This window comes from Somniosus microcephalus, chromosome 27 (genome assembly GCF_052327205.1).
Source record: "Somniosus microcephalus isolate GS21.2 chromosome 27, FLI_Smic_1.0, whole genome shotgun sequence".
In the NCBI taxonomy this organism is placed as follows: Eukaryota; Metazoa; Chordata; class Chondrichthyes; order Squaliformes; family Somniosidae; genus Somniosus; species Somniosus microcephalus.
In genome coordinates, this window is record NC_141013.1 from 7,828,883 (window position 1) to 7,852,149 (window position 23,267).

Sequence of the window (23,267 nt, forward strand, 5' to 3'; positions counted from 1 at the left end):
TTTATTAGGTTTTAAAAAGGCATGCTGCATCCAGACGAGAGCTGGAAGAAGCCAAGTTTTATCTGCACACGCAACCTCCAATTGAAAAATATCCAGGGACAAGTGGAAGGGCCTACCACCTCCCCCTGCTGGTTTGACAAGAAATTAAACACCCTCAGTGTATCATTAATAGGCATGAGCAAACTGGGTGAGAAAAACAGGTCAGGTGCAATGTGTTCATGGGTCATTAGAAATGTTAGTTATGTACAAAATAGAAATGACAGTCTATGTGCCCATCGCACGATTGCAGAGCTTAAAACTGGTGCTATGGAGCTGATTTGTTACTTTGGTCTCATAGCCCACTGTGGAGGAAATCGTGCGACACTCTTAACTGTGCGGAAAGTTTTTTCCCCCATGTGTCAGAAAAAGCAATATTTATTTCTTTGACTGCCTAAAGATGAATCTTTAAAAAAAAAAAAATCTATTTTTCCTACTGCAACAACTTAATTAATCTAAACAGTACTTTTATGAATTTTCATTATAAGGTAGAAAAATGAAATGCATATTCAAATTATTTTATCGTTCGCTGCACAGTGTGGAACTAAGCCACTCAAACCAAGGGAAAGACTTGCTCTGGTTGCTATTGGTAGTGACATCATAAATGTGTTTGAAAAAGATCGTGAAACATAGAAAAATAGGAGCAGGAGTCGGCCATTCGGCCCTTCGAGCCTGCTCCACCATTCAATATAATCATGGCTGATCCTCTATCTCAATACCATATTCCTGCTCTCTCCCCATACCCCTTGATGCCTTTTGTGTCTAGAAATTGATCTATCTCCTTCTTAAATATATTCAGTGACTTGGCCTCTACAGCCTTCTGTGGTAGAAAATTCCACAGGTTCACCACCCTCTGAGTGAAGAAATTTCTCCTAATCGCAGTCCTAAATGTCCTACCCCATATCCTGAGACTGTGACCCCTCATTCTAGACCCCCCAGCCAGGGGAAACATCCTCCCTGCATCCAATCTGTCTAGCCCTGTCAACATTTTATACTTTTCAAGCAACTCTTTCTGTCAGAAGGCTGCAGGTTTGATTTCGGTAGGTGATACAATTAGCCACAGCACTCGTGTGTTAGGGGTAAAAAAAAACACAACTCCTGATCAGTATCCAGTCATTTCTGCTGCAGGTGAGGACAGGACCAAGCTGTGCCCCCCATGACTGAATAGCCCTCAAACGCTTGCTGTCTGAGCTCACGCATGAAGAATGGCCATTTACCTGGGCAAAATGCCTTGAAAGCATACCCCAGCATGGGGCAGCACCTACAGGAGAGGAAGAAAGCAAATTAGGGGGAGAGAAGAGAGTTATTTTATAAATCCTGAACCCATGAATTCTAGATTAATCGCACATATTATTTTCTTTCTTACTCAGTGCAAGATGAATGCACAATAATGATTCATCTATGATTTATCCAGTAATTCTATGGTTTAAATATATTTCTAAAGAATACGTAATAATAGACATTGTGACCTCAATAGTCCTATCATTTGGATTCCTTTTTGCAAATTAAGCTTCTTATCCTTTTTTGTGAAATCATGACTCACTATTATTCTACAGTGAGGACATCACAACAGCCCCTCACAGACTTCAAATCAACATAATCTCAGAGCTACTTTTAACTGCTATTAAAACCATCTTCATTTCATTGAGAATATAATATTATAGTGTATGGATATATCCTATATAATATATATATATACAAATTACATTCTTAAACCATTTGAGCAGCAGCTAATTTATATTGATAGTGTAGAATTGCTGGTCTCCTTGCTCCTGGGCTAGCAAGGAGAAAAAAAATCAGCCAAAGCGCCCACTGTTGATCACTATTCAGTAATTGATATTGAAAAGTGCCTCTCATCCAAAACAAACATTCTCATCCTTGTTTTCAAATCCCTCCATGACCTTGTCCCTCGCTATCTCTGTAACCTCCTTCAGCCCTACAACCCTCCGAGATCTCGGCGCTCCTCCAATTCTGGCCTCTTGTGCATCCCCGATTTTCTTCGCTCCACCATTGGCGGCTCTGCCTTCAGCTGCCTAGGAGAAATTTTGTTACCCAGAGGGTGGTTAGAAAATGGAACTCGCAACCACCGGGAGTGGTTGAGGTGAATAGCACAGATGCATTTAAGGACAAGCTAGGTAAGCACATGAGGGAGAAAGGAATAGAATGATATGCTGATGGGGTTAGATGAAGAGGGGTGGGAGGAGGCTCGTGTGGAGCATAAACACCGGTGTGAACCTGTTGCCGAATGGCTGTGTTTATGCTCCCTGCTGTAAATACTTTGTAATGGGGGAGCTCTTACCTCTGTCAATGTGTCTTTGAAATCAGACCAGTAGCAAGGATAGCCTGTAGTGACTCACACTCTAATTATCCAGCCTCCTAGTAGGGGATCCACCTTCTAATGTGGGTGAGATTGGAAACTGCGTGATAAATTATGGTTGCAAACCTATGTGCAAAACTTCAGAAATGATAGAATTACAAATCTGTGCTGAAACCTGCTGCACTGGCCATATGTTGGTGTCGTGAGTTGGCCCATGTATTATAGTGTGTTGCACCACCTGAGTGAGGGGACACAGATATGATTCCACAACCATTCAGTTCCCAGACTCAACTACACTGCATTGCAAAAGTGCCGAGCAGAGGGCAAGTATCTCCCAACTTGAAAAGGAGAAGGATTAGAGAGATAGTCACCCCCCCTGGCCCACCACCACATGCCTTCTAGCAATGTGAAGACAGCACTGTGGAGGCTGTAGAGAAGGTTGCCCAGCTTGTTCTTTAAGCCACAGGTAGTGTGTGGTTCAGTGACAACAGGAGGACTGGGAGAAACTACAGTGAGTAAATAAGCTTACAATGCAGTGTTATTGGAACACCAATGAGCTTCTCCCTCTTGAGGTTTACCTTATTCACCCGTCTCCCCTCCCTTTCAGTTCATACGACACTGTCGAAACCCACCCCCAAGTCTTCCTTCCGTCCTACAATCTCTTATAACTCAGGTTTGGCACACCTAGCCACTACTTCCCTATCACATCTTCTCTCGTACTCTTTTCAATCTAGGGTTGCTGCCCATTCAGTTTTGCGTCAGGCAATCCAGTCTGAGTAAGTTGGCCAGAATCTTCTAAAATAGGAGTCATCTCCTATGGCGTTGCACATGGGGAGTCAAGATCAAGTGTAGTCTTCAGGTGAAGCGGGGTTAGAAGGCAGGGGATAATTGGACCCCTGTATTTCAGTCCCCATTTTCAAATCATACACTGTATCCTTACTTTGTGATTTCCAATATAAATTTCCATGTCAATATAATAATAATAATAGAAGCTGCAGTGCTTCCACAAGGAGGAAGGTGTAATTACAGCTTGATCATTTTATATTAATAATTTATATTATAACTGTAGACATAAAAATTTATAATGGAAACCGTTGAAAGGAAGTGCAGATGAAAGAATTTTGATATATAAATACATATAAACTGAACACAAAGGGGTCAATTTTCTGGCAGCCATCGGGCGGCTTTTCATGCGGCCGGGGGCCGAAAATCGCCGAAAAAGCAGGTCGCGACCCCCCCCCCCCCGCCTGATTCCCCGCCCCGTCTGACTTTCGGACCTTCGTTTCTCTCGACCCGCTTCAGTCCCGCCCACCGCTGGCAGGACTGGCCGTCGGAACAGTAATGATCAATTATCACCTTGTTTAAGCCGATTTTAGGCTGCCCTTGCGACTTTCAGGGGTTCCCCACGCAAAACACACCTGCGGGGAACCCCGCTGATGAAACCTGGCGTGAAGCTTGCCGGCTTGCTTACTGTCAGCTGCAGGTCAATCGGAGAAGCTGCGATTTAAAGGGACAGCATTTGTATGTTGAAGGACCTTGTTGTTGCAGGTTTGGGGCTACTTCTTCAAGGCTTAGGCACAGCTGTGGAAGGTTGGAGCCTCACACACTTCTCCAATGCGATCTCCTGGGAAGCCCCTCTCGCCACCCTCACTCAGCGCTTTCTCAGCGGAGGCATCTACGAGAAGCATGGGACGCCTTTTTTTCCTTCCCTTCTTACCATTAGAGGATCTCCAGCAGCAGAGGCGGCAGCAGCAGAACCAGGAACAGCAGGATGAGCACCAGGAGCACCAGGCTGCTGCTCACTCACCTGAAGCTGCACAGGCCAGAAGGGGCCAGCGCTTGGAAGTGGCTTGAGAGCACCTTGCTGCGCTTTAGGGGGGCCATGGGGACCCGTTTCTGCACTGGCAGTCCTACTCAGAAGGACTTCCATGAAGATCTGGTTTCTCTGTTCAATAGATGGCCAACGCTCCTCAAGAGATGTCATTCTCTTATGAGCACTCACCATGTTTTCCGTACCCTGGCGAGTTATCTCCTCCATGGAGGCTGCCAACCTTTCCATGGCGATGCGTTCATGCGCTAATGACTCCACAAAGGCTCTGCTCATGGTCGCTATGGACTCCTCCATTCGCTCCACACTCACAGTGACCCTGGAGACAAAACCTGCCAGAGACTCCTGCGTCTGTGCATGGAGATCCATCACCTCTTCTCTTGCGGATGGACCCAGAGGCAGAGGGTCGACATGCAGCGCAGCTGAGCTGAGCTGGCAGAGTCCTGTGCCCTCCGACGAGGACTCTCCACTGCTGTCCCTGTCTCCAGAATCTGCTAAGGCTCACTTGTGAGCTGTGAAACACCAGGTGACAACACTACTCTATGTCCCAAAGGTCCCCCCGAGGTGTGAGTGTCTGCGCTGGTGCTGGGTGCGCTTACTTCTGCTGATGCTGCACCCTCAGAGGTTGGAGCTTCCTCTGAGGAGTCTGGCTGCACAGCCTCTTCCTCCTCCACAGTGAGGACGGGGGCTCTGGATGGTACTGTGGGGGAGTTAAGGAAGGAGTTAGAGATGTAATGCCAAGGTTCTTCTGGTGACTCCCAGTGAGTTGGCATCTGCTGACACCTGCATCCATGCAGCATTGGTCTCAGTGGGAGGCCTCTTCCTCCCTGAGGAAGAGGACCTCCCTGTGGGCCCTAACCCCATCCAATAATGCCTGCAGTGAAGCCTCTTCGAATTTGAAGGCAGCTCGACCTCTGCCGCTGGCAGCAGCTGGTGCAGGCTCCTCTGCCATTGTGCAAGAGTGGTTGAGAAGCCTGCAGAGGTGGAGAAGCTTGCTGGACACTTTGAAAGCACCACGAATGATGACATCATACTGCGGGGATTTCTGACTCGAATTGGACAATTAGCAAGGCTTCCCACATGCTGGGAATTAATTGGCCACTTGAGGGAAAATTGCGTGGAGCTGGCTGACACTTTTTTGTGTGTGTCAGAAACCCCACATTCGGGGAAACCCGACCATTTCCCACACAAGCCAAAAATCGGGGCCAAAAAGTCTGTTATTTAAAAATAGGAGTCCCCTTTTCACTATCCCTTTGTGCCATATGAGGGATTCTTTCTGAAGGTTTTTGAGTACAATGGGCCTATACTCTCTGGAGTTTAGAAGAATGAGAGGTGATCTCGTTGAAACATATAAGATTCTGAGAGGGATTGATAGGGTAGATGCTGAGAGGTTGTTTCACCTGGCTGGAGAATCTAGAACAAGGGGTCACAGTCTCAGGATAAGGGGTCGGCCATTTAGGACTGAGATGAGGAAAAATTTCTTCACTCAAAGAGTTGTGAATCTTTGGAATTCTCTACTCCTGAGGGCTGTGCATGCTCAGTCATTGAGTATATTCAAGGCTGAGATCACTAGATTTTTGAACGCTAAGAGAATCAAGGGATATCGGGATAGGGTGGGAAAGTGGAGCTGAGGGCAAAGATCAGCCATGATCTTATTGAATGGAGGAGCAGGCTCGAGTATGGCCTACTCCTGCTCCTATTTCTTATATTCTTATGTTCTTATGTTTTTAATGAATTTTATATCACCAGTAAGACAAAGATCAGAATTCAAGGCACAATCCCATATTCAGTCCTTCCCCTGTCTACTCCTCCGGCCGTTTTTGGAGTTGAGGGAAAAAAGGAGTGTCCTACACTGTTGGCCTTGGCCTTTTGCAAAATAAAAAAAAGGTATAAATCCAGTTTTGCAATTAAATAAAAGGAAAATGCATGCGCAGTATTTTCGGCGATGTAGAGTTTCATCAGTCCCAGCATCACACACAGTGAATTATATATGTTATCAGTGGGCAGTGCAAGCCAAAACAGTCTCCATTTTTAAGTAAATACATGAAGTGCGGTTGAGTCGCCACATCCTGAACAAAAAATGTTTTATTGCAGTGTCGTGCAGCGGAGTATTTGAATGTAATCAATAGACAAGTGTTGACCCTTCCTGCTGTGGAATACAGAGATATGCCAGCTGACCACACTTTAGCAGAGTAAGTAATGCCGCCCATACTGTTAATCCCAATACAACTCGTTATCATAATTTAGTAATTTAAAGGCAATGTTAGTTCTAAGAGGAATACTCCTTATTGAAAGTATTTCCTGCATTTTATTGTGAAAAACATAGAGGTAAAATTCTGGTCTGTCATTACCTGTGGAGAGGCATACAAGGTTGAGTCTCTCTACCTGAAAGACTGCTCTATGACACTAACAAAGCAGAGCATCCCCATGCGTCCAGGAGAGACACCATTGGAACCAACAGGAGCCAGGACGCAGGTGATGTGCCTCAATAAATCCGAGACTCAATGTTAGCGGAACAAAACAAGGCTTTTATTAACTTAGAAGGTAACACACAGTGGAGAGGTGTCTTCCATCCAGAGGTCTGCAGTACTGGATGTGAGGCACGCTGAGCCTGCTTACATAGGGGCCAGGTATGGGCGGAGCCCTACACACAATACAATACAAGGTGAGGAAACGGAACTGAGGTAAGGGAAATGAAACTGAAACTAAACCACAGTCACAGGCACAATCACACAGAGAATACAGATGAGTGATGAATGGCATATTTCATCACAGCAGGACTGACTTGAGAACTGAACAACTCCTGTTTTTCTTTTTCCATTTTAAGATGGGGGAGCACTTTGAATGAAGAATTCACTGCTCCCTCAAGGCTCACCTTCCTCTTCAAATGAGACGTTACTTCTGGCTGAACTTGTGTTTTGACGAAAGGTCATTGACCCGAAACGTTAACCCTATGTTTCTTTCTCCACAGATGCTGCCTGGCCTGCTGAGTATTTCCAGCATTTGCTGTTTTTATTTCAGATTTTGCTTTTTGTTACTTGAAGCTGTCAGTTTGTTGGGGGCAGTTATATTGCGGGTGGTCTCTTGAAATACAATGAGGCTGGGGAGATGGGGGGTTGTGATTATAGTTAAATAAAGAAAAATTACTGTCTCAATGGCTCAGTGTAGAGGAAGATCCCACTTATGGAATGGCTACTGATCTCAGGGGAGGGCGGTGAGTGGGATGAGTGTGAGATATCTAGGGTTTTGATGGCTCTAGGATGAGCAAAAACGAGCCATGCATTTCCTGATTGCTCGGCAGTGATCTCTGCTGGAGAGTGAGCATGTGTGGGCCTAAGGGGACGACAGGATCAGATTTAACACCCCAGTGCTTGAATAGCCGATTAACATTCAGTGTTGGGACTCAGACAGGTAGAATGCTCACTTGTGTGAAGGTCAGTTAGTATCTGACAATGAGCCCCAGCATGACTTCAGGAGAGGAAGGAAGAAAACTGAAAAAAAAGTTCAAGATTTAAAGCTGGCAAGAAATTTCAAAAGTTCAAAATTGTAAACTGGACAAATGGATGGAATCCAAAGATAAATGTGCAGCTTCAGAGGTCCATGTGTTAGATGGAGCCTGCAAACCCCAGTGCTTGATTCTACCTAATGGTTATATAAGGAAATGCCTCATAGTAGAAACCTTTCTTTGCCTCAAAAACCTATAATAAATCAGTGCTTTTATAAAATGTTTTTTCTTTGATTTAGTGCAGTTCAACTAGGTAACAGTAAAATGATCAAGAGGCCTGTTGTTTACCCATCATTGAATAAAAGGCACCATGGGCTTCAGCTGTGGAACCAACCTCAACATACCTCACCTGGAATCCAGGTAAGTTCATTGCCTGTCATGTAGTTACTGGTTTGGCTTTAATATAACTGTATTAAAAATACCCACAGGTTTTCCATTTTTTTCCAGAAGGCTGCCAATTTAAGAGTCATTGGGCTGGATTTTGCCAGCCCTGGGGAGGCGGGTTTGGAGGCGGGACTACCGGGAAAATGGCAGAATTTGGGGGCGGGTGCCCAACCCGCCCCTAACCCACCTCCATTCCATCTTGCCAGGAGGCGGGTAGCCGACCCGCGCCGGGTCCCGCCTCCTCAAGGCGGGAAGGGTTAACCGGTAGTTAACAGGCAGTTTTTTGGCTAATCCCTATTTTGAGTCCTGAAGTGTGGGCTTCCTGACGGCTCCGAACCTCGCCAGGGTCAGCGAGCCGGGCCATCAGTCTGTGGGGGTTGGAGGGGCCGAGATGTCCGGTGTGCAGGTGAGTAATGGGTGCATGTGTGCAGAGGTAAGTGTGTGAGGTGTGTGTAAAGTGTTTTAATAAGTTTTACTTACCTTTACTTCTTCCTGCAGGCTTCCTCCCTTCAGGTCTCGGGAGTCCCTCAGCTCACCGGCACAGAAAGCAGAATGGCCGCTGAACTGTCAAAAGCTGCAGCCTCTGCTTTCTGGTCTGGAAGGCTTTCTAATTGAGTCTTGAGTAAAGACTCAACTTAGAAGACAGATTGTCGGTGTTTGACAGCTTCACAGAGCCGTCAAACATGACATTTCATCTGTCAAAAGCTCTTGACAGATGAAACGGCACTCGCTGACATCACCTGTAACTGGCTTTCCCTTAATTGGTCTGCTAAGCCCGCTGGGCGGGCTTAACAAGGTCAATCAAGGGAAAATAGCGTGGGTTGGCCACAAGTCGATGGAGGCGGGACTAAAACCCAACAAGCGGGAGTCCCGTCTCCAAAAGCTCCCCATTGACAAAATCCAGCCCATTGTCCCCTGTTACAGTTTAGGAGACAGTTAGATGTGTTTTGAATACTGAACATGTGTACACCTTTCAGGGTAATGTACTAAAGCTGGTGGAGAAAGAAAGAGATCTGGATGTTATAGTGCATAGATCTGTAAAGGTTCATGACCAATGCCGTGAAGCAATAGCTAGAGCAAATAGGGTGCTAGGGTGTATTTATAGGACAATGCACTGTAAGACAAAGCATACTATTTTGTCCTTGTACAAGACCTCAGTTAGGCCTCAGTCAGAAACTATGTTCAGTTTTGGCCTCCACACATGGTGGGTGACATTGATGCTTTGGAAAGGGTGCAGAGCAGGGCCACTAGATTAATTACTAGTTTGAAGCATCTTAGTTATTAAGGTAAACTCAAAGAGCTGGGACTCTGCAATTTAGAGAAGTGTAGGCAGGGGAAGAGATCACCTCGTACTGTATAACATTAATCAGGGCCAGAGTGGTCTGTCTCCTGGGCTAGTTTTGATCGCCTAAGGGTGTTGGAGAGAAGTTTTCCAGATTTTGGTTTTCCCTATTTGGCATGGGTTTTTATCTGGTTTTTCGACTCTCCCAGGAGACTACATGGCTTTCGGGTGGGGTGGGGTGGGTGTACATATTGTGATGCGCAAGGCATCGCAGTTGTGTGGGTCAGGCTGGATGGACCAGTGGGTCTTTTACTGTCCGTCAATGCTCATATGTACAGAAGAGAAAGGAAATAAGGATATGAAGGTAAATTCACTGCTCTTGTGATCCCACTGGGGTGCTGTACTCAAAGGGAACACCTGTGCTGGAATACAAATTCAGAGCCACTAGATGCCCTCTGGTATCTCTCCCTTGTCATCTTCCTTCATGTGTGAGCCACGACAATTAGTGTCTTTAGAGTATTCAAAGCTGAGTTTGGACCTGACGTCAGCACGCCTGCACTTTCCAAGCAGGATCGGTGGATAGTGCAGGAACCCAGGCTGATTTTATTTTCCCTCTTCCCTGACCCATGCTCCCAGTGAAGCATGCACATCAGGACAGTTCCAGGTTCAGTCTCTGGATTGTGCTGATCTCAGCCTGGGTGACAGTCGGGTACAATACTGTGGACATTGGGTGAGGGCAGAATCGAGCTTCATATTCAGATATCCTGTCAATGTCACTCTGTAAGCTACACATGAAGAATGACAACTCAGGTGAGGTACTGAAGGATTGTTGGTGCATCCCGGCATGAGTCCACATCTTTTGGAGAGAAGGGAAAATTAAAGAGAGCAAAATAAACGAAGCATACCATGCTGCTTTGCAGAGGAGCCAAAGTCACTCCTTCAGTGGAGGCCTGAAACAATTTGCATTAATTTTAGCTGTAGCACCATTATATTTATATCGGTGCAGTATGAAGACCAACAATAACATTAATTGCTCATTTCTACATGTGAAAAAAAGCTGTTAAAAGATATTTCTGAAAACTCGGATGAGCAGAATCTATATTAAAGTGACTGATTTTGCCCAATTGTATTAAACATCAAACCTACACATCTACATATTACTGCACAGTTTTAGCTACTTACGTACTTGAAAATGCAATAAGAAAAATTGAATTTCCCGTCTGAACCAGTCATTTATAGCTTATTAGCATATGTTAGTGTTCACAGACTCTAAAAGGCTTTAGGTTGTTTTACCAGCACGAAATTACATCATTTGGCAGGAATAGAAAACGAGTCATATTTTTGCCTCCAAGCTATTAGTTTATTTCATAACACACATCTGAAACAAGGTTGGAGTGAAAATGTAATCATGCTACCTTATTGTACTGTAAATACAGGTCTGTGCAGTCATGTATGGCACAATTTGATTCCTTATATATTCACCGAAGGAAGGTTGGGTGTGATAGATTAGTGCACTTTGTCGTAATAATGGAAAGGAAGGATTGTAATTCAGTGTTCATTCTGATGATACTTGAAGGTGTTTATGTTTATGTGTGCATGCATAGAGGAAGCTCATTTCTATTTGCTAGCACATATCCTCCTTCCTCTTCCCCCAAATTCATCCCTTTACTGACCTCCAGGTTATGCAGCTTCTCCCTCAGAGAGAGTACAGCACACTGACTGCTTTCAGACCTCTGCCAAAACTGTCCTTAGCCAGTTACCAGGAAGTGCATGACAGCAGTGTGGCGAGGACTCTGTCTGATTAACCCTCCCCCTTAGCCTCTGCTCAACACATCTGGCATCAGTATGGCTCGGGTCAGAAACAGCAACTCACATTTGCATAGCGTCTTTCAAAATGATGGACATCCCAAGGAGCTTTGCAAGGGGGAGTGGTGGACGCCAAACAGGAATAGGAGAGAAGTTAAAGGAAGTGAGTGAAAGCATGTAGGTTTTGGCGTAAGAAAACTACTAGGCACTTGGTCTAAGCGTTAAACAAAGCTTTAATCAACTGTTTTACAACATGGAGGTCTAGTTGTGTCCTTTACTAGTTCCTGTTAAGAATGTCCTGCGCAAGCTGGGCCCGTGCCCGAGTATTTATACTCTCCCTGGACAGCGCCACCCGTAGGCCGCTCAGTATTATTTCATAAGTCTTTCTTTCATGAATGACTGATTCATGTCAGGTTTCAAGGAAGCTTTTGATGGTGGAGAGAGAGATGGCATGCTGAAGAGGTTTAGGAAGAGAATTTTGGAATGTGTGGGGTGTGGTGGCTGAGGCTCTGCTGCCAATAGTGAAGTGGAGCGAGGGGATAATGGACAGTAGACCAGAGTGTGGGATTGAACCGATGTTCCTCTACTTTTGCATCAACATGCTGCACCACTGGCTACCCCATGTGAGTTAATTTTCTCCCTTCCTAAGCAGCACAGCACCATTCAGTCTCCCCCTCATGTGGGATGGATGAACTAAGGCAGGCTGAAAAGCTGGAATTATCTTGTGATCAATCCAGACCAGTCTTGTGCACCTCATCATGGCTGTTTTAAGCATAGCAGATCACCTGTCTGCCTTTCAAGCAGGGGATGGAACAAAAGCACCATGGTGTGCGGACAGGGTACTTGGCTGGTGTGCAAGACACACCATTATTTAATACACCACATTTGTGCCAGCCAATAGGCCACAAAAGTTGCTGTCAGAGCAGCCAAAAGGACATTGGAGAAGGAGGAAGTGGCAAGCAGTGGTAGCAATAGCAAGATTTTTTTTAGCTATATTAGGAGTCACTTATGGACTTTATAGGGTCACTGAAGGATTCTTCAGGGCAGATTCAGGTGGATTTCCACGATATGATAAGTCCCACTCCAGAGTCTTGCGCACATAATCCAGGCTGACACTTCAGTACAGCACTGAGGGAGTGCTGCACTGTCGGAGTTTGGATGTGCCGAGGCCCTGTCTGCCCTCTCAAGTGGGTGTAAAAGATCCCAAGGCACTATTCGAAGAAGAGCAGGGGAGTTCTCCCAGGGTCCTGGCCAACATTTATCCCTCAGCCAACATCTAAAACAGATGATCTGGCCATTTATTCCATTGCTGTTTGTGGGAGGTTGCTGTGCGCAAATTCACTGCTACATTTCCTACTTTGCAACAGTGACTACACTTTAAAAAGCTTCAATGGTTGTAAAGTGACTTGGGGGTCGTGAAGGGCGCATATAAATGCAAGTCTTCCTTTTAAATTACTACTTTGCATCTATCTTCACTACAGAAGACGATGCTGACTTTGCAGTAATACATCGTGCAGCTGATAATAAAGTTCAAAGTGTCAAAGTGAATGCGGATGTAGATCTGGCTGGAATAAGGGGTCTCAAAATGGATCGGGCTGCTGGTCCTGACAACATTCAGTCGAGGGTGTTCAGAGAAGTGGGAACTGAGCTCAGCAAGCCTCTTTATTAAACATTTAACAGCTCACTAGTGTCTGGAATTGTTTTCATGGACTGGAAGATGACCCATGTGGTGCCAATATTCAAAAAGGGCAAAAGTCAGAACCAGAGAATTGCAGGCCCATTAGCTTGACCTCCGATGTAGGCAAGTTGCTAGAAGGGATCATTAGAGATACACTTGATAGTGAAGAGGCTATTCGAGACTCTCAACATGGCTTCTGGAAAATGTGTTCACATGTCACCAGCCTCGTTGAATTTTTTGAGGAAGTTGATGGATGTAGATAGCCTATTTGACATTGTATAACCTTGATTTTTCAACAATGTGCACATAATAGGCGACTTCATAAAATAGAGTCCTGTGGGATTAGCAGGCAGATTTTGGGTTGCATAAGGAATTGGTTGCATTCTGGTAGATAAAAGGTTGTTATTAATAGCAGTAGTTCTGCCTGGGGAGCAGTTACTAGTGGAGTCCCACAGAGACTGGTGTTAGAGTTGTTGCTCTTTACTATCTTTATCAATGATCTGGATGAAGGCATTGGGGGAACTGTCTGCAAGTTTTTGGTTGATATAAAGATGTGTGTGGGTGTTAGGACCTTGGATGAGAAAAATAGATTACAAGCAGATCTAGATACAATGGGGGAATGGGCCGGCAATTGGCAGATGTCATTTATTTAATGTAGATAAATGTAGTGTTATGCACATGGGTAGGGCAAATGCCAAGCATGTATACATTACGAGGGTTGCAAACTTAAGGCTGTTGAGTTGGGGGAATGATCAAGGTGTCATAGTGCATGAAGACCTGAAGGATCATGGCCAGTGCCGCGAGGCTATTGCAAAAGCAAATAGAGTGCTAGGATGTATTGCCAGGGTGATCGAATACAAAATGAGAAATAGTATGCTGTGCTTGAATAAACCTTGGTTAGGCCTCATCTAGAAGAGTTTTAGTCCCAGTATTTTGATATCTAGTTTAAAGTTACCACGAAAGGCCAAGCGAGCTGGGGCTTTTCACTGTAGAAAGTGTCGACCTCGAGGAGTTTATAAAATAATGAAATGATTAGATTTGGTCCATGTGGATAAGCTATAGGCTAGGTCAGTTGAAAATTTCAAAACTGAGATTGATAGATTTTTGTTAGGCAAGATTATTAAAGGTTACTGAACAATGGTGGGTAAATGGAGATAAGATACAGATCAGCTATGATCTAATTGAGGGGCTGAATGGCCTACTCCTGTTCCTATGTTCCTATTTGGGTTAGATAAGTTAGGGAGGACCAGGGACATGCATATAAGTTAAATAAGTGCAGAACTAGTTTAGATGTCATGAGATTTTTCTTATCACAGAGAGTTGTCAAGCAGTATAAAAAGTTGCTGGCTTGTGCAGTGAGTGCAGATTCACTGCAGATGTTCAAAAGGGATCTGCACAAGTTCCAAACTATGGCTGACATCATTGTCTATAAATGGTCGGTGAGGTATTGGAGACTGTGGGCGCAATCTTGCCAGCCCTGGGGAGGTGGGTATGGAGGCGGGACTGCCGGAAAAATGGCAGAATCTGGGGGCAGGTGCCCAACCCGCCTCCGTGCCATCTTGCCAGGAGGCGGGTAGCCGTCCCACGCCGGGTCCCGTCACCTTGGAGGCGAGAAGGGATTACAGCCACTTAACTGCCTGTTAACAGGCAGAAAATAGGCTTATCGCCATTTTACCCTCACAAGTGTGGGCTTCCCGAAGGCTCCGAACCCCGCCAGGGTCACCGAGGCGAGTGGTGGATCTGCGGGGGTCAGAGGGGTGCAAAAGTGCGCTGTGAAGGTAAGTGATGGGTGCAAGTGTGGAGAGGTGAGTATCTGAGGTAAGTGGAAAGTGTTAAAAAAAGTGTACTTACCTTTGTTTCTTCCTGCAGGCTTCAGTCGGTGGGTATGCGGAGAGTCTTGCACCACCGCGGTAGAGACGACAGATGGCCGTTGCATTCTCCAATGCAACAACCATCTCATCTCTGCAAAAGAAAGAGGTTTGATGAGGTCTTGAATTCAAGAACTCATCAAACAACAGAGAATGTCACTGTTTAACAGCTTCACAGAGCTGTCAAACGATGACAATTCATCTGTCAAAAAATTTTCTGCAACCGGCTTTCCCTTAATTGGCCAACAAGGTCAATCAAGGGAAAATAGCGTGGGTTGGCGTGGGTATGGAAGCAGGACTGAAACACGCTCCCCATTGGCAAAATCACCCCATGTCTCCCAGTTACTGTGCTTTCCTGGAACTTGTTTGATCACCTTCGGTAGTCATAGAGGAATTTCCCCGAGTTTCTTTAGCCTTAAATTATCGTAGGGTTTTTTCTGTTTTTTGCCTCTCCCGGGAGATTGCGTAGTTGGGGGAAGGGGGGTGGCGGACGGGGGTCATAGTGTGCAAAACTGGCACTATGGCAGTAGAGGAGAGGCTTGATGGACCAGCTGGCCCTTTCCTGTCCATGATTTCCGTAGGTTTGTATGATATAGGGTGAATATAAAGGGAAAAGTAAAATGGCACAGGACAGAAATACAAGCGAAAGTTTCCTGGAAAAAGAATAAGTCAACTGTATTCATATCTAAATTTTCATTTTTATACTACAGGAAACTCTCGTTTAAACGGCACCTAAATATCCAGAATTCTCTATTAACCGGCAAAATTCATACTCCAAAAACAACACCTCAATAACCGGAAATGTTGCCGAGTCCGAGTCTCCCACGGTGGCCGAGTTAGTCAGTGGGGGTAGTTCTCCAAACTGCCACTACTCAGCTTCTTGGCGCTGTCGGAAGTCCGAACACCTCGATAACAGGAGTCTGACTCTTTGTTTGTTAAAAATAGCCTCGGTAGATAACCCTCTCCGTCATCCGGAATTTTTAATCAACCGGCACCATCCCGGTCCCGTCGGTGCCGGATACCAAAGAGTTTCCTGTACTGTTAGATCATTTACAAGCAAACAACAATTCTTGCGTAAATATATTTGAATAAATTAACTCATCTCTCATCTTTTTAATAGCACAAGGAAGCCATGGAAATGAGGATTTTGCGTGATCCCACCAACTCAAAGATCAGAAATGTTTTAAATGAGAACTATGGGATTCAGCTTCCTCTTATTAAGAAGACAATGCCTGAAGTAAGTATAGTCATTCCTTTCAATATTTGACAATGATGGAATTGCTACCAGTTATTGGAGCATGCCAATTAACTGGTTTTCTGGGCTTGATTTTTTTTCTCTTGACTTCCAAGAAGATTGTGCAATGGTTGAAATTTGACCTATTCTGTAATAGGGGTAGTAGACTTCAGAGGAAAGTGTGTTCAATCTAAATGGACTTGAGCCCCTAGCTGGTACAGAACTTTATTTTTATTAGATTGGCGTGCTGAGATCAGCATTCAGAACTGTGAATGATCCTGATCCTCATTCATTATAGTGAGAGCTCTCCAGTCTCTACTGGGTTATCTAATCCCAGTTCCGGTCCTACAATTGGCCCCAGCATCCCAGGTTAGGGAAAGAAAATTCATCCAGGGTTCCTGCTCCTTATTATGCCGGGGATCCCTGCACCTTGGAGAAGATACCGAGATTCAGTGTGCCTGTTTGTGGATGATAAAGATCCAATGACATTGTTTGAAGAAGAGCAGAGAGAGCGTCATATCGCCAATTCTCCCTCAGCCCATGGAATTACATAGAATGTTACAGCACAGAAAGAGGTCAGTCGGCCCAACAGGTCTATTCCACTGCATTTTGCTCCCCACGAGCCTAAATCACTAAATATATATCTAGCCCGTATCATTAAAAATAGATTGAATTGATCATTCATCTCAGTCCTGTTTGTGAAATCTTGTACGCAATTTACTGAATTTCAAAGTAATTCATTGCATGTGAAGCATTTTGAGATGTTTCTGAGCAATGGGATAAGGCACCATATAAATGCAAGGCTTTTTTCTTTTTAGTCCTTGAACCATGCCTGACACTCTCATACAGCACAAGTGTACCTTTGATATTTCCTCTGTGCAATCTTTTTGTTTACTGATTAGAGTTAATTAGAGTAAGGACTTGTAATAACAAGCAGCTATGGTTAATGTCTATTTGGTTTAATGAAGATGTACTTGTCGGGGTCCCATTATTTCAAGGGGTTAGCTACCGGGCTAGATCTATTTGCTGGGCGTAGCAGCTCAGTGTGATCTCTTTGTATGATTCCTTTCGAAACAAGATTGAATAGGATACAAGAAGAAACATGTCACCTTATGCAGTGCCCCTCTCTGCTCGTTCTCCATCGCAATCTGTGTTGTCTTTCTCTCTTTGATCAATAATACTATGGCGTTCCGCTGAACTTTCCTCTCCCGTTACGTAGGAAAAATAAGAGAGAACACATGATAAATAGTGGTTAGGTGATGCGAAGCTTCGGTTTTATAAGCCTGTAGGCTGTCGGAGGACGGGTCTGCCAGTGACAAAGATAGAAATTGATGGCATCTCTGCTACTGTTCCAAATTTCGACTCCCTGAAACTCTCCAGCCATTATTGTGACGTGGGTTGCATTGTGCTGTGGGTTCTGTGAATGCACATGTACATCTTTAGAGAAAACTCTTTAACACAGGACACTCAACATACAAACTATAAATTGAGTGGAATGGGTGAGTTGGGATAAATGATCTTTTCTATTCCTTTTTTATTAATACGTAAAAAAAAACGATGCATTTATATATCACCGTATCACATCTTCATAATGCGATTCACATGGTGAATTACTTTTGGAATAAAGGGACTGTTCTAATGTAGAAAAATGCGACAGTCATTCTGGGCTTGATTTCAGCGAAGCCGCGGAGAAGTTTTAGTTTAATGACGACATCTGCAACACAGATGAAAGTCACTCGGTTTTCAGGCTGTTACTTGACAGATTCTTGGCAACTACCGCAAACTTTGGCAACTGAATGCATGCAGCTCAATAAATGAAAAATTGTACTGTAAAATGAAGCTTTTAGGAATTAGAAAATCAGGAAATCCAAAATGCTTTTACGCTTTCAACAAAGTCCTGTACTGTACCTACCTACTGCAGAGGTAAATCAGCTTGGATTCCAACTTAGTTTTACAGGTTAGATCAGAAACTTTGACAACTGTGTGCATGCAGGTCAATCAATGCAAAATTGTAGGTAAAATGAGACTGTGCTATTCACAGCAGGAGAAGAGATATTCTGGTTGCTTCGTACAGCAATTTAATGCATTCCTGAAGGCTCCTTCTGGTTGGTACTTCGACCAGAGGAAATCTTTGTGACCGCATTTACGATGTGGCTACCCAGAGGGGCATATTGTCAGACCGGCGCTGTTCCTGTGAGAATGCTTAATGTGCATGTCCTAAATTCAACCATTTTAAAACAAATGGGTTGTTCAGCGTTGAAAAAGTGCACAGCGGAATTTAGTACAAGTGAATTAAATGGGAACTATGCCAATGGAAAAATATGCCCTATAGTGACCAGAAAAAGTACCCCCCCCCCCCTCTACACAGCACGTTTCAACTTTCCTCATTAAAATAGATGTTTCTTTTCTCCCAACCACAACAACCAACCGTTTTTAGCCAATAGGTGTTGTAATAGTTTCAGGATGTATATGCATTGAGGCCAAGATCAGATCAGCCATGATCTTACTGAATGGCGGAGCAGGCTCGAGGGGCCAAATGACCTATTCCTGCTCCTACGTCTTCTGTTCTTATGTCTTATGTTCTGATCAGTTTATCATTTAACAAGGAGGCTGTGAGTGATTAGTCTTGTTAAGGGCTTGTTGAGAATTGCATATGACTTGTTAAAGGTCAATGGAAAGAAATATTGCAGGGGGATGTAAATGGAACATAAATCCTAAACTGCTGCTCTGAGTTTGTTGCTAGTCAATGGAAGGAAAGGGGGCGATCACCAGAATACGAGTAGCAGTGATTAGTGCAACGGAGTTTGGAGCCCCACACAGCATCATTGTCAGTTATTACACAGTGTAAGGGGAGATGGTTGAGTGGGTGTACAGGGGGCAAAGGACTAACACCACTGTAAAAATGAACTACCTTAGGGACAGAGTCTACCACACTAGACAGTTCTACCTGGACCTCCCCAAGGACCACTGCACAATGAGGTTCAGGTTCAGCAGAATTGCTGTGACTGAGCTGTGTCAACTGATCTGCCACGGACTTGCAGGGACTACAATATGAGTAGGAGGGAAAGGGGGTAATTTTAACTTTGGGGCGATGGTGTAAAATGGCTGATATCGAATTAAGACGCCCATTATACACCCCGCCCAATTTTCCCTTCCATTGGCAAAAGAACCAGAAGCGACATGAGGAAACATTCTTTTACACAGCAAGTTGCTGTGATTTGAAAGGGCGGTGGAAGCAGATTCATTAGTAACATTCAAAAGAGAATTGGATAAATACTTGAATGGAAAAAATTTACAGGGCTATGGGGAAAGAGCAGGGGAGTGGGATTAATTGGATAGCTCTACCAAAGAGCAGGCACAGGCACGATGGGCCAAATGGCCTCCTTCTGTACTGCCTGATTCTATGATTCTATGGTGTATAATGGGTGGCTAATTCACTATCGGCCATTTTACATCGCCCAAAGTTAAGATTAACCCCAAAGTCTCCGCTGGCACAGAATCCGCCCAGGCGCCATCAGGGGATGATTTAGTAGTCAGTTGGTACGTTATTCAAGCTACATTTAAAACATAACTAAAGCCTTGTTTTGCCAAACCACAGGTGAATACACTTCAACAGAAACCACCAGAAGCAGTAGCAAGAGCAGTTAAGAGTTTTGCCAGATTACTAACCTCTCCAAAGGATAGGACATCATTGACAGTATGCATCTAGCCCTTTATTTAAGTGCATGTGGTACTCATGATCAGTCTGTACTCCTACTGTGCTTATCCCATGAGATTGTATGCTTTTATATATTATGTCTATTGGCATTCTTTCAAAGCCACCATAGCTGAGAGAGTCAGGGTGATGGGTGGCTGCTGAGTCCATTGGCTAGTTGCCTGTGATACAGAATGCCCACTGCCTCCATCTGCATCTACCGCTGATGTACATTTGTCAGTGCCAGAAGCATCCTTTGCTTGAGTCCCTGGAGTCTTGGTGCTTTCTGAGGCATTGCTTGAAGCTACTTTTGCAGTTCTTCATGGTGACATAGAACCGCTGCTGACATCACTGTTTCTCAGCACTTTGCCTCTGCACACATGTCCCTGCTGGAGGCAATCTCCTCGTGACACAGACCTGTCTGAGTGTAGCACAGTGAGCCTTTATGAGGTCTTGGAATCTTCGATAGCTGTCCAAAATGTTGAAGATGACCGTAACTTTGTATTAAAGCTCTGTGCAAAACGATCAGATCACCTGGGGAAGGTGGTGGGGGGAGGCGGGCGTTGTGGGGGGAGGATCTTAGCGCGAGCATTCATGAAAGACCCTTTACTGCTGCTCCCTGATCGATCGTAGATTGCAGTGCAAATAACCAATCCTCCATCCCTTACACAGTCAGGAATATGAAGCTAAAGGAACGCACAACGAGCTCCACGTGTTGTAGTATCCTCTGCTAGAAAACAGAACCTCAGACCACTCAATCTTAAGGTGATTTAGCAGGGATAGGCAGTATGCTAGGCCTCCACCCACCACTTGCTCACCCCTCACTTGCTCACCCCTCATCAACCCCCTACATCTTCTGCCCCTTCATCACCGGTGATCCATGCTGTATCCAGCGCTTCCTCATTCATATCACGCTATGTTGTCAGGTATCTGTACTTGCGCTATTGCTTGATGCAAGTCTGGTGTTGATGGTTACGGCTGTGCTAATTCTTTGTGTACTGCACACACTGCAGACAACTTGATTTTGTGTGAATGGCAGAGGGGGCATTGTGAGTGCATGAGCACACTTATCCATTTAGGTATTGTATCAATATTATATGAACTGTTAAGCACACTTCCACAGTGTTTATGCACACATTGATGTAACATATTTCACAATCATAAACTATTTGATAAATGGACACACCTGGTTGTCGGTGTCTCAATCCAATTTCCATAGGTGCAGTGCTTTACAGAACCTCCTTCCCTATTATGCGCACTAAATGACCTTTGAAAGTAGTTAAAGGCTTACTCTGTGTAGGAACCACCACCTGTGCCACTCTCGCCCTCTTGTTATGTGCCAATTTAAAGCCTAATATTAAAACAGCACCATACGTTACATGGTTTCAGCTATATAAACCATTTGTTATTGTGGCATGTGTAATGTAATTTGCATTAGCCTAATAGTTTTACTAGTTCTACCTTCTTTGCTACATCCTTCGTAGCATTGTTCTATGTGGGCACAGGGGTTTTTGCCGATAAGTACCAACACTTTCATTTTCCACATATATATCCTTCATCTCCAAACTAAAACAGGTTGAATTTGCAACTGTCATTCATTTCTCTGTGTGATTAAAATGCTCTTAGCATCTATCTATAAGTGCAGAGGCCTTGAAATTTTTCTCGGACAGGGGCGCAAAAAGGGCGGTGTCAGATCTGTGTCAGTGCCCATTATACGCAGCACCTGATACTTGGTTCCATTGCAGTCAGTGGAATTAAATATCAGGCTTTGCATATAACGGGTGTTCGATCCGTCTTACCTCACCGTCTGAGACGAATTTCTACCCCTAAGACTTTTAAATTCATATTCATCATTTCTATATAAATCTTTCATCTCCATGTTAAGGCGCGATGATGCTCCTTCTTCAACATGATCTCATTCCAGGTCTTTGGAGCAGTAGACAAGGAGTTGGCCCAGTTACAGCCTGCCAATATTTGTGGGGCTGGCTTTTCAGGCTTCATTTGTCAAATAGGCAGACCGATAAGACCTCAAAGTAAATCCAGGTCCTTAAGCCAGACTTTGCAAACATTTTCTGTAGCCATTTGTAAATACTTCATTTTTTTGTTGTTGAATGAATACTGTTGATACAAGCTGGATTAACGACGTTTTCATCTTTTATACGAGTTAAGTAGCTGCTTGAGAAATGTGAAATGATAATTATTACAGGTGTGTCATAATTGGCAATTTATCTTGCTGTTCCCATTAGCAAATTCATGTTGCAAAAAGCCAGCCACAGTAAAATCAGGAGCATGCACAATTTTGATTATTAAACACCACCGAAAATATGATTATTCACTCTTTGAGGAAAAGAAGTGAAATATTCCCCAACGTATAATACAATACACAGCTTGGCTAGTGGTGCTGTGCATAAAACAAACATAATATAACCATAACATTAGTCGGAAGATTATTGTAAAGCAGCACTTGGAGACTGGCTGGGAGCAGGCACTAATGTGCAGTAAAAAAAACACTTTCGTAGAGCAAACTTAACAAAAGCAATATTGTGAATGTTTTTTATCCTGGTGCTGTTGCCTCTTTTGCTGTTTGGCTTGTGCTCCGTTTATACCCTATGCACTAGATGTCATAATGAGCATGGTTCCCCTGGAACGGATGATTTTGAGCTCAAAGAAGTGGACAAACTACCATGACAATTTAGGTAATTAAAAAAGGGGTTTATTGCACTCTGATCATTTAGGAGTGATATATTTTTCACAACATGCCCTTGTCATTATGGGCAGCACTGAAAGTCAGGTTTGGAGAGCTGCAATTTGCTACTGTTATGTGACTTTCTACACTTCATTGAAACCATTTGACGTGCCTATAAACAGACATTACTCAACAATTTGACACTAATTCCCTCAAATATATTTGGAATTTACATTGAGGTGCTTGCAATCAAATATTCTTAGAATGCAATTAAAATGGAGGGATGAAAATTGTGATTTAAAAAATAAAAATCAGCAAGTGAACAGGGTTATTAGCACATATCCAAATTACATACAAGTGCTTGTCATGGTATTTAACAGTACCCATTGTGCATAAGTGTACCTTGGCTCCATTTGTTTTTACTCCCTGTATTTTATAATAAAAACTGCAGTCAATATTTATGCATTGTTCCTCTTGAATGTGATCTGGCACGCATCTAATCCATTAGATTTTGGTTACACTGCAGTAATTCAAAAATTGTGTGTTGCATTCATAAAATCATTACAAGAAATACACAAATTAATAGTGTCATTGTGACAAAAATAGGAGATAATTGCCAAGGCAGAGCTAAGGAACAGATGACTACAATCAGTATACTTTCAACCCAGCATTTGGGAAGTGAAGGTCACCCCCATCTCTTATGACAGAAGAACATTTGTTGGTAAACAAATTAATCTTTCTAAAGGTCACCATTTGTTTAAGTTTTTATCCAGCGCTTGTCATCTGGAATACAAGACAAGTCTGTCATTCAGCCACGCAGGGTGCAACAGAAACGTGCTGCATGGATGCAGTAATGGTGTTCCAGTGTGTTTCAGCATTCTTCGGTAACATGGTGCCTGATTGGGATGCTATGGGCTGCTGGTTTACAGCTGTCTGTGGGCATGATAGA

At 44.0% G+C, this 23,267-nt stretch overlaps 1 protein-coding gene across 2 annotated transcripts in view; it reads left to right on the forward strand.

Annotated features, from left to right (window-relative positions):
- iqch (IQ motif containing H) overlaps positions 1-23,267 on the forward strand; it is a 178,074-nt gene that overhangs the window by 3,787 nt on the left and 151,020 nt on the right. The window contains exons 3-5 of one of the 2 annotated variants that reach the window (XM_085968436.1): positions 6,276-6,373; positions 7,926-8,046; positions 15,825-15,941. In XM_085968436.1, the coding sequence (XP_085824562.1) occupies positions 6,276-6,373; positions 7,926-8,046; positions 15,825-15,941 (336 nt within the window). The remainder of the gene's footprint in view (positions 1-6,275; positions 6,374-7,925; positions 8,047-15,824; positions 15,942-23,267) is intronic. The other variant, XM_085968437.1, reaches the window with a different exon arrangement.